Here is a 13,459-nt window from a genome sequence, read left to right on the forward strand (position 1 = left end):
ACTTGTGAGAACAGGATTCACATAAATTAACTTCTTTGTTAAAGCCTTTGATTTATTGTAATTTTATTTTATTTTTTATTATTTTATAATATATTTTTAAGGTTTTATAAAGAAAATAATATATTCAAGTTAATTTGCAATTATACAGTTTCTTATCTTTTAATAGTATTGAGACTAATTTTTACTTATGACTTTAATACATATAAGAGCTATCAAGTCTGTTCTTTATTTATGAAGGATACAGTTTAACAGGTTTCTAATACAGACAGTAAAGTAGTGAAAAAAAATGGAATGGGTATGTTTTTATGAGGTTACACACTCTTTTCTCAAAATGCAATTAGTTCTATTACAGTAACCTGAAACCTTCCTCTGGAGTATGCTGAATAATACAGATGTTGTATGAGATAATACATTTTGTTGTGGTCATATGGGTTGTAATGTTATCGGCTGAGTTACAAAGACTAAAGAGAAAGTGGATAACCTTTCAAACACCATTTTAATTGAGGATATTTGAAAAGATTGCAGTTAATCTGGAAGTCAAGCTGTCTTTTTCATGAACTTTTTGTATCAGAAATATTTTTTGGCCAAGAATTTTCATTTTTTAAACAAACTTTTTCATCCTTTAGCCCACTGACCTTGGGGTGGATTTACTAACTGCTGGAGAAGTAAGCACTTTAAATAGCCTTGAATAAAGAGGTTTATTTGTCTATTATATGGTGTGGGCTACCTGTGATAGCAAGGGACCGTTTCCAGTGATCTCAGGGGTCCTTTCTAATCTACATTTCCAGGCTTAAATCCAGCTCCTAAACCCAAAAACATGAGAAAAAAAAAATCGCCTATACTTTCAAAGACATATACCCTGGAGGGAAGGCTAAGAGTGGAAGCTGGGGAAAGAGGAACAGGAAGCATAAGTGTGATTTGTAGACTGATGCTATTGAGCCCCAACTGGCCCAATTGATCATAGGATTTTCACCAGGACTTGTGTGGGGTGATGGATTTGAGAGCCAGCTGGCTGTTCTTTTCTCTGGTTTTGGGAAAAAGATCTGATGTTCCATGACAGAATACATTTTTTAGTGTTTGGAAGCTAGACTTGGCTCTTGAGTATTAGTGCAAATAGGACACCAAGGCACAGTGATATGACAAACATAATTTATTAGGAAACTTTAATGTAGCAGGTGAAATAAATTGTGATAAATTATCTCAAAGTATTTGTTTTACAATAAATAATAATTAAGACTATACTCCCACAGAATTTGGGCAGAAATCCATTTTGACCTGATAGTCATGAAATGCTGAAAAATTCAGCACATAAAAACATACAGTATGCATACAGAGAAACATTGCAATCAGCAATTAAACCAGCTGATGCTCTTCATTTGTCTGACAATCCGTTTGGCACGAGGATCAAACTGGAACTGAGTTGTTCCATGGAAGAAGTAGACATAGCCTAAAAGTAAAATTCAATCCAATTATATTTCATAGGTGACTTATTTTCACTATTTTGGAAAAAAAAAATCCATGTATACTTGCTATTTTTCATTTCCATCTCATTAAGGTTAATAACAGGTTTTTGAAAACCGGTGCTTCTCTCTACAGAATCCCAAATATTCTATCTACAGAATAAGTCAAATACAGAAACCCAGATTAAAGGTGTGTTTTACTTACCATCTTTCTGGAAAGCAGCATCAACTCTGCCAATTTTCCCAAAGTCAGAGACTATTTTCCTGGGATAACCATGATCCATGGATTTTTTATTTTCATCATATCTTAACACAAGAAACATGGTTACAATTTTTGAGGAAGCAGTCGATATTTTGAAAGTCCAAAGCAAATTCATACACATATGCAACTCAGCTGTTACTAAGAAGTCTTATAAAGATTATCTAAAGTAACTTTATGATTCTTCCTATTTTGTATTAAGGTTCTCACAGTATGAGTGTCTTGAGATTCAAAAACCTGCATTTGGTAAAGTTTGTAACAAGGCTCTCAAGAAACTTGGGAATGCAGCCCAGAAATATATTAATGCCTTTCCGGCCTGTCCAGAGCCTTGGCCATCACTTGCACATAAAATGAGTTTCTATTTCAAGGCACTGGGTATCCAGTTCAGTATAAAAGTAAAACATAAAGCCTGAGAGCAGAAGATGGTAGCACAGTCCTGAAACATACTTGTATTAGTGTTAACCATGTGCTGCTTAGACAAAATTACTCTCTGAAAGTTGTCATGAGCCACAATTAAATTATAAATATGACCAGCTGCACAATTGGAGAATATTTATAGTTTGTTCACAGAGAAATGCAATTACAACACTTTTTATTAGCAGTTCATTTTGTTTCAAATGTGAATGAAATGCAGACACTATCACAATGTTGCAGAGAAAACAGCACGGTTGTGGAAAAAAAGTTAATAATTTACTAGAAAATCACTCTTTTATTGGGCAAATGTTTCATTCATTTGCAAGTAACTACATTCCTGCTACAGGAATCTAATGAATGACAAAAATAATCCTATCGAAAGGTTGACATTTCCTAGCAAATGCTTACAATTTTTGAATTTCCAGAGAATCCTGTTCAAATTTCTGGAATATACCTGGTTTAAACATCATTGCATTTGAATTTTATAGTAATACATCAGTCCTCAGGGACAAGTGAAAATGTGCCCTCTGGTAAACGAACATTAAATCTTACCTCCAGTATCTGTCAGCTATAAAGAAGTATGTTTTTCCTGTGGTTTCATCACTGTAAGCTGCATTAACTCTTTTAACTGTCTTTGGGAACCCCAAACGATAGATTGGTTTAGGATAGCCAGGTGCAATATCATATCCCCTGAGAATCCAATATTTATCCTCTGAAAAATATAAGTGCATTCCATTTGTTTTTGATATTTATAAACAACATTTAATTGTGTTTTACATGCGTAGCAAACAATGTGTCTTAGACATCAGTGTTATTCCTTTCAGTTTATTACTTTAGAAAATTATTCTAATTCTTACACTGGGACTACATCATGAAGACAGTGGAAGTGCCTTCTGTTTTTATGAGTAAAACATTAGAATCGTAAGGTGTATGGACAGCAATTTTCCCTGTTTTTTTTCAAATTAATTTAAGTTATTTGTCTGGGTAACAACTTGGGGAGGGCTAGAGGTTGGTGAATTAATCTGGTGACATTGGATTGGGATATTGAGTTTATTAAATTCCTGTAATATACTATTTGATTATAGAGCCATATAATATTTTGAAAATTAGACAATGTGCATTAGATTAAAGTATTAAGAAAGGCATATGCCTAATCAAAATGTTTTGTTTATTTTAGATGCAATGAATATATTCATATGTGGTAATATATCATGTACTGTAATATGTGCGTAATGAAGCTATTTGAGGCATTAAAAGCGTATTTGAGACCTTTAAAGAAAAGGACTGATTTTTCAGTGAACAATTTTCCTCTCACAGTATGCTTTTCCACCAACATTTATTTTGTTGTTGTTTTTTTGTTTTGTTTTGTTTTGTTTTTCAAGAATATCACTAAATAAGTATGTCCGTAACAGTAGTGTAGAAATGCCTGCATTTGCCAACTGAATTCAGCAAAAATCCTTCTACATAAAGCAAAATGCTGTTACCTGAAGCGAGCTAGACCTGAAGAAGGAAAGCTATTTTCATGTTTTGTTTTTCAGGGCATTAACAGAAGGGCAAGTTTTCAGGATTACAATCTCTGGAGGTCCCTTAGAGCACTATAACTCTATTATTTGCGGGCTTGTAAGATTCTCAGTTTCACTGGTCTTGGTTAAAAAAACACTTTGACTTCTGTAATTGCATAGTTTGCAAAGAAGCAGGGAGTAACTGGTGAGAAAAAGTGGAGAATTTCAGATTCCATTACCTTTAAAAAGTAAAACTTCATCCCTCTCAACATTTTCGTAAGCGGCTTGAATTCCTGACGGTAACTTTGGCCAGAACAGTGAGATAAAATTGAGCTCTGTCTCTGTCCTTGCAGGATGTTTGCGCAGCATATATCTGGTTTAAACAAAATTTATATTTTAAAATAGTCCCAATCCTATCATAAGTGCAAAACAATTACTATGGCTCCTGGAGTATAACAGGAGGGAGATGGGTGCGCGTATCTCCATCCATCGAATGTAAAGGAAATCTAGAGTGACTTCACTCTTAACTTTAGCACCTCAGTTGCATGCTCAAAATCAGGCAAATTGAATATAACCCTTCTATTTCTCTGTAGGACAGGGAGGCTAAGAGTTGGCTTCATAACCACCCAAAAGACATCTTTCTACATGACAGTGCGCTCAGTTCTGTTCCTGCTCTTGTATTGAGCAGTAGCAGAAGTTAGAGTGTGGGACCCATGGACACAAGGGAAGCACGAATGCTCTTACTTTGCTATTAGTTGAATCGAGTTCAGGGACAAGTCCGCTGCAGCAGTGGCCACAGCAGCAGAATACTTGGAAAACAACCTACCAGCCCTCATCTCCTTCACTGCTCTTGTCCACTAAGGCTCTTGGGATTAATATTGGAGAACTCTCATTTGTGTAAATACATGGTGATTTTCTAGTACTTCTCTTTGTTCCACATTCCAAAAGGACAGTTTTCCCCCATGGATCACAGATTTTTTTAAAACCACTGAATATTTTAAAGAGATATTGTATATTCTTATTGTTGTTACCTGCCCTTGAAGAATATCATTTCTCCACGTAGGGTAGTAATAGCATCAAATGTCAAATTTGGGTCACAAGCTTGTGGAGTTACGGGTCCTGTTGGCTGCACAGCAGCATTAGACTGTCCTGTAGGAAGAATATTTTATCTTTTAGTATGGAGATATATAACTGCAGTGTTCAGAAGGTCTCTGAGGACACCAAGGACCTTATTTACAAAGAATGAGAAGGCATATGATTTTAAATGAAGGGTCTGTCACTAAAAGCAGACTTTCAATGTTGATAAAACCAGTTGCGTTCATCCTTTCCAAAAGGAGTTTTTTGCAGAACTGGACTACAGCTGAAGTTAGCTTCCAGGAATTTTTGCTCTTTTGTTATCTGTTGTTCAGCAACAGTTAAACTCATTTTGGTGGAATAAGCATATTTTAAATATGTTCTTATTACTGTTTACCAGCTTCCGAAGTAAAAATATTAAATAAAAACATTTTTCTTACCATAGATGGCTTGAATCCCATCAATGTCATCCTGAGGAAGAAGAAATTCATTGGGGTCCGTGTAGGAGTAAGTTGGGTACATCAGTGCTCCGGGATCAGTTGAATGAGACAGACCCAGTGAATGGCCAAGCTCATGGGCAACAACAATGAACAAATTGTAGCCTGTAGGATAAAAATCATATGAAACAATGTAAAATCCATTTCAGCATTCAGCACAGTTGACTAAGTGGGAAACACTTACACATCCTCCCAAAATACACTACAGGTACAGGAGAAGCTGTAAGTAATGCTATCAACATTACAACTCAAAAATATTGTAGCAGAAGAGCTATATGAGTAATTAAAGAATGTCCAGCCTTAACAGTGGTCTCATTGTCCTTTCTCTAGTGTCCTTGTGTCTTAAACACAAACCCTGTTGCTCCTGCTATCACATAGACTTCTCAGATCAAGGATCATGCCAATGACGAGTGGAAGTTCACTTATCCAACAGAAAAATCCTTCAAATCAAACACTGAGATGACTGGTTTGGTGATAGTTGAACACCCTAGTTAGCACCAAGCTATTAAGTGCTAGGTTAAGAAAGATAAAGGATTTGACTTGATAAATTCACCATCAGATCTTCCTGTATCCAAGTTTTAGGTTTCATCTGAATAAAAAAAGTATTTTTAAGTGCTGACTTAGTTGCCATTAAAAACCACTATGACCTAAAAAATCTCTTTTCTGAGAATTGATTCCTACAAATGAAAAAAAAAAGACCAATTTAAAAGGACAAGTTCTGCCAGTTTTTCTCACTTTTTGCCTGTAATCAGGCTCATAAACTAAGCATCTCATGAGAAAAGATTGCATGAGGTAAAACTGTATAAACGGATCCAGTTACAAAGTCCTTACCTCTTCCATTTTTTGACCAGGCTTCCTCCTCATCAAGATGCACATCTCCACCAATACCTTCACCAGGCTGGAAAGCATGAGCCAGCTGCCCATTGGGGCCATCAAAAGGAGAGTTGTCGCGGTGGTCTAAAGTGAAGAGGGAAAAAATCAGTTAGAATCCTAAATTATTTCTATGATTACAGAAGGTTGTTTAATAGGTAAAGATATCAATGTTACCTCTATAAGCAAAAGAGATCATTATATCTGCTTCTTTGTCCTCAACCTTTCGGAATGTCAATGGTGTCACATTGCTCCAGACACTGAGAGCTTTTCTGATTGCTTCATCTACATCAGCTTTTCTCATCTTTGGGGTGTAATTCAAAATCCTTCAAGGCAAACCCAGTACATTATATATTGTTAGGAACACAACATTTTAGATGAAAAATAATAACTTGTGCAAAAGTCAGAAATCTTAGACATATCTTTTGTCAATGCAAATTTATAATGGCTTCATTTTAGATACTGCTGTCTAGAGTGCCTGTCTTCTTCCAGAAATCAGTTGATCACTCTGGATGTCCATATATGGCATTATTATGGCATATTACTTACTTCACATCCCCCAAAGTTGGGTTGCTACATTTATATCTTTTTGAACCAGATTAGGAAAGATTACCTGTACGTCAGACTGTTTCTTTTCCATTTGGGATTCCCCGCTGTGAACACGTATTGCCCTACATCAGGTATACCACATCTGGGTTTTTTCATCATCTCCAAAGTGTGAAGATCAGGTTTCCCGGTCACTTCTAGTCCAAAGAATGCCTGCATTTCCTTGAGCTTTTCGACAAGGGGATTTTCATCCTTGTTTCTTAAATGAGGCTGGTGATCCCTTTGAAGATCGTAGAAGTTCTGTAGATAACTCTGAACCAGAGTTTAAAAAAAGAATTGTGGCATATCAGTACTGTCTTCAGTCCTACTTAAATTTTCTAAGTAATCTTGAGCTATTCCCATATCGACATGCCCTGTGTTTACCAGGAGCAAGAACAGCCTATTTTCCCCAGGAACTGGTGTGAAGAGTCAGATATAACTTACAGTTTTTGTGTAGTTTTCTAAATTTCTTGTTTCGCTGATGGTCTTTAAAATCTAATATTTACTGTTGATAATTAACTCCTCATTATTTATGGTGCCTGATTACTCTAACGGCAAAACTTATGAGGAAGCTTATAACTGGTCTCATTCCAGGAAATAGAGATTGGCAGTGAGATTCCACACAGGCAGGACTCCCAACAAAGCAGGTGACTACTACTGAAGAGTTGGCACTTGGCAGATCATGTCATTTATTTTTAGCTACAAAATATGATATTAGAAACTCGTGTCTCCCTACTAAATTTCAACAATTTTGTCTCCAATAAAAAGTCTTGTGTCTGTGTAAGTGTTGTGTTTCTATAAATGTCCCTTGTTTACAAAGTATTCCATAAAAGATCCGTTCAGCAAAATGTTGAAATACCTGCCTGCTTCAAGCAAGTGTCCTCCCTTATGTTAGTGAAACCAGTCATATCACAAGTTTCAAAGCACCTTCTGAAATGCAAATTGTTGCTGAGTTTGACTTTTTCTGCACAGCCACAGAGCCTTGCTGCTAGAACTCATGCTTTGGCAGTTTTGTTAGTACTTTACTGACAACGTCGAAAGTGAAGTTATGCAATATTCAAGTGACTTTTTGGTAAATAAATAACACATAATTTTCACACATTTTCTAGATTGATAGGAAAAGTTTTCTCTTGAAACCTCTGCAAAATGGTACATCTTTAATTTCAAGCCATATTCTGTGAAAATAATTGCAATTATAGTTATCTCTCAGACTACCTTATGTTTCACTTAGAAATGCACTGAAAATCACTTACCTCTACAAGCTGTAGGGTTTTCCCTTCATCTTCTGCTTCTGGAACCACAGGAAAAGCAGAGGAGATGGCCACATATAGCAGCAGGAGAAGCCAAAGAGTCTGCATCCTTGCCTAAGGCTGTTTGCCTCGGTTTGACTCTTGAGCTATTGAACACGCTTCTCAGCTTTGTTTATATAGCAAATTTTTAAATCAGTCTGACTCATGCTGTATAATATCCTCTGATTAGTAAAAATGATACATAACAGTTTCATCATCAGGTAGTGAAGTAATGTGTTTAACTAATGTTACTGTCCTTATTTTGCCTGAACCTTCTGTTTCAGGCAATTTTCCAGAGTGTTTAATAAATAAGAAAATGCTTTTCAGGTAAAATGTGGAGCTACATTTCATAGGTTTTTTTGAGTCATGAATTTAGATGATTTATGGCACAAGGTCTTGACAAACTTGGAGAAATAATAGGAAATAACATATAGCTGTATCATAATATATTGTATTATAATGAATAGCATTATGATATATATACGATACATATGTTTTAATATTTAACAAAATGTAGCATATCATGTCATAATATCTAATAATAAAATATAAAAGACAGTACAAAGAACCAATCTTATCTAGGAATAATCAGCATCATACCTCCTGGAGGGCTCTCATAAGCTAACTAAAAGTTCTATCTAAAACAATCTTATGACGCTTGCAAAACTGAGTGCTAAAATGATTCAACATTTTTTGACTGATATTAACAAAAATCAGTCATGTTACTGGAATGTATAAACTGGGTTCCCATATGTTTGGTAGGTAGAACAATGTCTATACTCTTGCCAGTACAGATAAGGTCTCAGCTGCAAAAGTGTTTTTGGATCCAGGCAGAGAGATGAGCTTTGGTCGGAAAGACTCCATTAAGCCCAACAGGAATTTTTGTGAGTCTGGAAAAGGAAGATTAGAGTGATTTTGTGACTCTGTGTTCACTGTATCATGGAAGGAAGAGCAAAGGGATCCATGGTAAATACTGTTAAATATATGAAAGGTTTTTCCTAAAAGAGAAGCAGTGATTGTTCTCCAAGACTCTAGAATGGTTTTAAACAACAGGGATTAAGTTTAGACATAAGGTTTGGGATTCACCTGCATTTGTGCTATTTGAGATGCTGTAGGGAATCCCACCTGATCTCCAGCTGCCCTGGAAAGATATAGGTCTCCATAGCTCCTGTGTCATGGCAGCCAGCCCCAGGTGGGTGTCTCAAGTACAGGCAAATGGGTAAAGAGGTGGAGTGAGCTTTAAGTGTTTCGTCGTGTAGATATCCATAAGTTATTTGGGTGTCTTAAGCTCCCATTTTGGACAATGGATTCTAGAGAGTGATTCAACTGACCATGTGACATGGACTTTAAGGTGAGATGAATTGCTCTCTGTACTTCATTGACTGTATTGGCTAGGTCTCTATCCATGATAAGAGGATTTTAAATACCCAGGACACATGTGGGAACCTACAGTGTAGACTCCTAAATTGAGGAAAACATTTCTAACTGCTAAACACCAGATTAGATGGCCTGAAGTGGTTGCACGTTTGCTAACTCTGGAAGCTGTCAAGTACAGGCTGGACATCTTTCAGAATGGTTTTGGTGTTGGGGGTAAAGATCCTCCTTGGAAACCTTAAAAGGGAAACAGTAAATGTCTAGTGTGACAGGGAGAAATATAAATATGTACCATTATCAATTTTTTTTTCTGATATATGAGCAAGTTTTGCTCTGAAGGAGCTCAATACAGGATGAAAATTTTAATTGTGCTGGGAAGTACTTCACTGAGTTTCCCAAACGTCAGGGAAAAATAATGTACTTAGTATATGATTCTGCACTCACTGTAGTATAACACCGCCTAATTATATCTAGGTTCAGCAGAGCATACATCATTCCTGAAAAAAGCAAATTACTTTAAACCAGTGCTGGTATTGGAAATGACTAGGACAATAATTCTTCGAAGGCAACAGCTTTTGTGGATGTAAAAAGATTCAACCTTATGGTTTATAGTCCAAGGAAAGTTAATTATTGATTATTCTTAATCCATCTTGATTTTCAGACATGAACAAAAAGAATTGTGCATGTTGGATACTTCTCCAAAGTCTTTGCTACAACTCTCATGATCTTGGGATTTGTGAAATGCTGCTTAACTCCTCTAACTGTTTCTAAACTAGTGTTATTTCCCTGTAAATATTTCTCCTTCAGGTGTTTCTATAGGTTGTTTTATATACTTCCTGATTCAATACCCCTGTTTCTTTCTTTCTTTTTCTTTTTCTTTTTTTTTTTTTTTTTTTTTAAGGAGTAGTTAACTTGTTATTTCCTCTTTTATTTTCCAAAGACATCATAGGCATGTTTAAACACATTCAGGCGAAGAAGAGATGCAGATTAATCAGATGTCTGGTGGCTGAGATGGGAACGTTAGGAAATCATGTGTTGCGGCTTACACAGAGAGGTTCTGCGGCCTTGCACATTTCTGCAAAGGGTCTATGGCCAAATTTTAATGTGACCAAGAGGATATTGAGTCAGGAAGAGGGTGAGAGGGGACATCTGGTTGTTCTCCAGGAAACTTTATATAAATTACTTTTCAAGGAAGCCAGTGGCAGGACTAGAAAGTTCTGGACTCCAGCGCTAGCTGTGGGAGGTGTTTATGTAGTTGAAGAGTCATCAAGTGAAAAACCTTAAACAGCATCAGGAAGAGGAAGCAGAAGCAGTGGCTTCCCTCCGTCTTGGGAATTTCCACAGTGTTGGGCGACAAAGCCATGTCCCGTTTCACCGTCTGCATTGGCTTCCTACTGCGTGTCCTTTGGCACATCTTCCTTGAACAAGGGAATGAGATGTTTCAGCTGTCTGCTCTTCCCATGGTGTGGCAGCTAGCACGTTGCCACCCTCTCCTTTTCAAGCATTTGCCTTCAGACAAAAGACACAAAACCCAACAAAATGAACTGGAGACCCCTTGAAATACAATAAGAATTTTTCATGAGTGCCAACTGGTGTCTACAAAGACCCCCACTTTACTTGCGGGACAGCTGTGTTACACCTGCACCTGACTGGAACAGTCTGTCCTGGCCTCTCACTAACCCCCATTTCTAACTATTTTCCTGGGCTAGGGGCTCTGTCCTGTGTGCAGGGGTGTGTGTGGGTCTCAGTGACAGCCCCTGGGGTGGGATAGGGGCTGGAGGCCCCTGTGCCTGTGGTACTGTGACTGTAGAGACCGGGGTGCACGCATGTCAACTGGGTACGTATGTATGTGTGTAAGCACTAACAAAGTTCTGGATGGATCATAGGATCATAGAATCATAGAATCTTCATGGTTGGAAAGGACCTTTGAGATCATCGAGTCCAACCATACACACACAAAAACCAAACCAAAACAAAACAAAAAAACCCTCTACTTTCTGGATAAGCCAGAAAGTAGAGTAAGAGGCTGTAAGCTGGGTGCCAAAGTGGCTGTAAGCCAGGGCTGGATACTGGAGAGACCAGGGTTCTGTGGGAGGGACTGGGGGCCCAAGTCAGCAACTGGGATCCATTTGTGTGTGCGTGCATGAGGCAGCAGGGGACACCAGCACATCCCAGGGCAGCTGCTGGATGGATGGGGTGTCCGCGCCCAGCTGCTGGGGGATCTGTGGTGTCTTTGTGTGTTTGTACTTGTGTGCATGTGTGTGTATGTCTGTGTGCATGTGCCTACTGGGAATACATGCTCATTGTCGCTGCTGGCTCGAGCTTGGATCATGAACCTGCAGCAGCTTCACCTCTATCAGAGTACCAGATTTGGGCAACTCCTAACACATTGGCCCAGCCTGAACTTTGCCTAAAATCTCCATATAACCAATGGAGAGAGGTAAACTTTGCCCTTACCTACCTCCAGCTGTTCCTCAGAAACAGCTCTTGCATGGACCGCAAGCACCAGTACCTCACTGAGGTTGCCCTGAATCACCCTGCCAGGTCCATCTGCTAAATCACTGCTAAACACAAACTGGGTGCATAAGGAAGAGGGGGTTGACACTGTTGTTACGAAAGGGCCAGTGTTTTCAAGAGTTTTTCCATTGTACACCCAGGCAGCACAGGCTTGTGTCTCCCTGTATTAGCAATAATCCTGCTTTATTTGCACACTTCTTCCTCAGCAAAACTGCAGCCTTGTTGTTCATGTTGAGGCAAGAGACCTCGAACTGTCCCTTTTCTAGGTACACTACTCACCGTTCCTCATTCATTAAGTCTGCATAGGAACGTAAGCACTGCTAAGGGTCTATCCAGCACTTTTCCTCTTTCCAGCATTGACTGAAAAGGACATTTAGGCAGAAGCATAAGAGGAGACAAATTTCCCCAGAAGTGTTTCCCAGGCTTGAACAATTTTCTGTCTGAGTGATTTGCATTTACTTTGTACCTCACTTACTTAGGGCTTGCATTTGACCCTTCAGGCTATTCATGTAGTTATTTCCCCTAGTTACATCTGATAATATTTTAAAATGTTCTAAGGGCTTTCGTCCTTCTCTCCCTAAGAAGAAATTTCCACCCACACCCCTGACTAAATAATGAAAAAATAAACTCACGGTGTGAATCATACTGAGGTTTCCCTAAACCAAAATCTCTCACTACAGAATTACTGTAGAAAAGGGAACTTTGATTGGTAGTTCTGTAACTTTAATGTTACAAAATGTAAAATTTTGTAACATTACCAGCTCGTAATTCTAAGAATTGTTCACTGTTATAATTTGTCACAATGATGTTTGCAATTACTTTCTCAGTAGCAGGTGGCACTACAAAGTACAGTCATCATTCTTGCAGGAAGTACTTCTACGTCTGTTCTGTGCTCTTATGCATATATTAATCTCTTCATGTGTTTCTGGTCTATTTAGAAGCAACAAAATAAAAATCTTTCTGCAACCCCAGAATGTTATCCTGAAACAAGTTATTTTCCTTGGAGGATGTCACTTTTCATGCAAAGGCTGAAGTGTCAAAGATATAAATCGTGTCACTGCAGCAATATTCAACTGGTTGGGATATATTCTCATGAAGTTAGAGAATTTGTCATGAATTTTCTCTTAATGAGCCAAGTACGTTTTAATACTGAGATGACAAAGCCAAAGGCAACACTCCAAGTCAGATGTCACAAAGTTTACACAAGCTTGTGGCTTAACGTCACCCAATGTTAAACATTTCCTTTATAGAAATGCTATTGATTCTGCTACAGCAGAATGATCTGTCACTCTGATTATGAATGAGGGTGCTGTGCTGGGCAGTGTTAGGAACACAATGGTATAGTTCAAACCACTCTGAAGTCCAAAGGCCACCGCGATAGGGCTCAGGATGTCAGGTGCTGAATCAGTCCTAATTATCCTGTAGAAGAGCAATTCAACGTGACAAGTCACAGACTGGGGCAGTGCCTGAGCTACACCTCAGTGACTTGCACAGTCTCAGACATGGCATCATCGATGATTTCAGTAAAAGGAGAAGGGAAGGAATGCCACTTTCCATGCCAAGCACCTGTTTCCTGAACACGGAAAACCAAATCACAGTCTTCATCCCTGCAACTGAG

At 38.1% G+C, this 13,459-nt stretch overlaps 1 protein-coding gene across 1 annotated transcript; it reads right to left on the reverse strand.

Annotated features, from left to right (window-relative positions):
- Positions 1–1,346: 1,346 nt before the first annotated feature.
- On the reverse strand, positions 1,347–6,856 carry LOC128901372 (interstitial collagenase-like). The gene is made up of 9 exons (XM_054183339.1): positions 6,690–6,856; positions 6,254–6,402; positions 6,038–6,163; positions 5,150–5,311; positions 4,667–4,784; positions 3,875–4,008; positions 2,686–2,845; positions 1,666–1,766; positions 1,347–1,447 (listed from the first exon to the last, which is right to left on the reverse strand). The coding sequence occupies exons 1-9, from the start codon at positions 6,839–6,841 to the stop codon at positions 1,347–1,349; spliced, it is 1,203 nt and encodes a 400-aa protein (XP_054039314.1). The 5' UTR covers positions 6,842–6,856.
- Between the last annotated feature and the right edge of the window lie 6,603 nt (positions 6,857–13,459).

This window comes from Rissa tridactyla, chromosome 1 (genome assembly GCF_028500815.1).
Source record: "Rissa tridactyla isolate bRisTri1 chromosome 1, bRisTri1.patW.cur.20221130, whole genome shotgun sequence".
Taxonomy (NCBI): domain Eukaryota; kingdom Metazoa; phylum Chordata; class Aves; order Charadriiformes; family Laridae; genus Rissa; species Rissa tridactyla.

What these genes read in the sequence shown, in the direction of transcription:
- LOC128901372 (XM_054183339.1), bottom strand. Translation starts at nt 6,841, where the DNA reads ATGCAGGCATTCTTTGGACTAGAAGTGACCGGGAAACCTGATCTTCAC. An exon ending in AGAAACAGTCTGACGTACAG is followed by an intron (nt 6,403 to 6,689) that starts GTAATCTTTCCT and finishes TTTGCCTTGAAG; the next exon opens with GATTTTGAATTACACCCCAA. An exon ending in ATGATATTCTTCAAGGGCAG is followed by an intron (nt 4,009 to 4,666) that starts GTAACAACAATA and finishes TGTTTAAACCAG; the next exon opens with ATATATGCTGCGCAAACATC.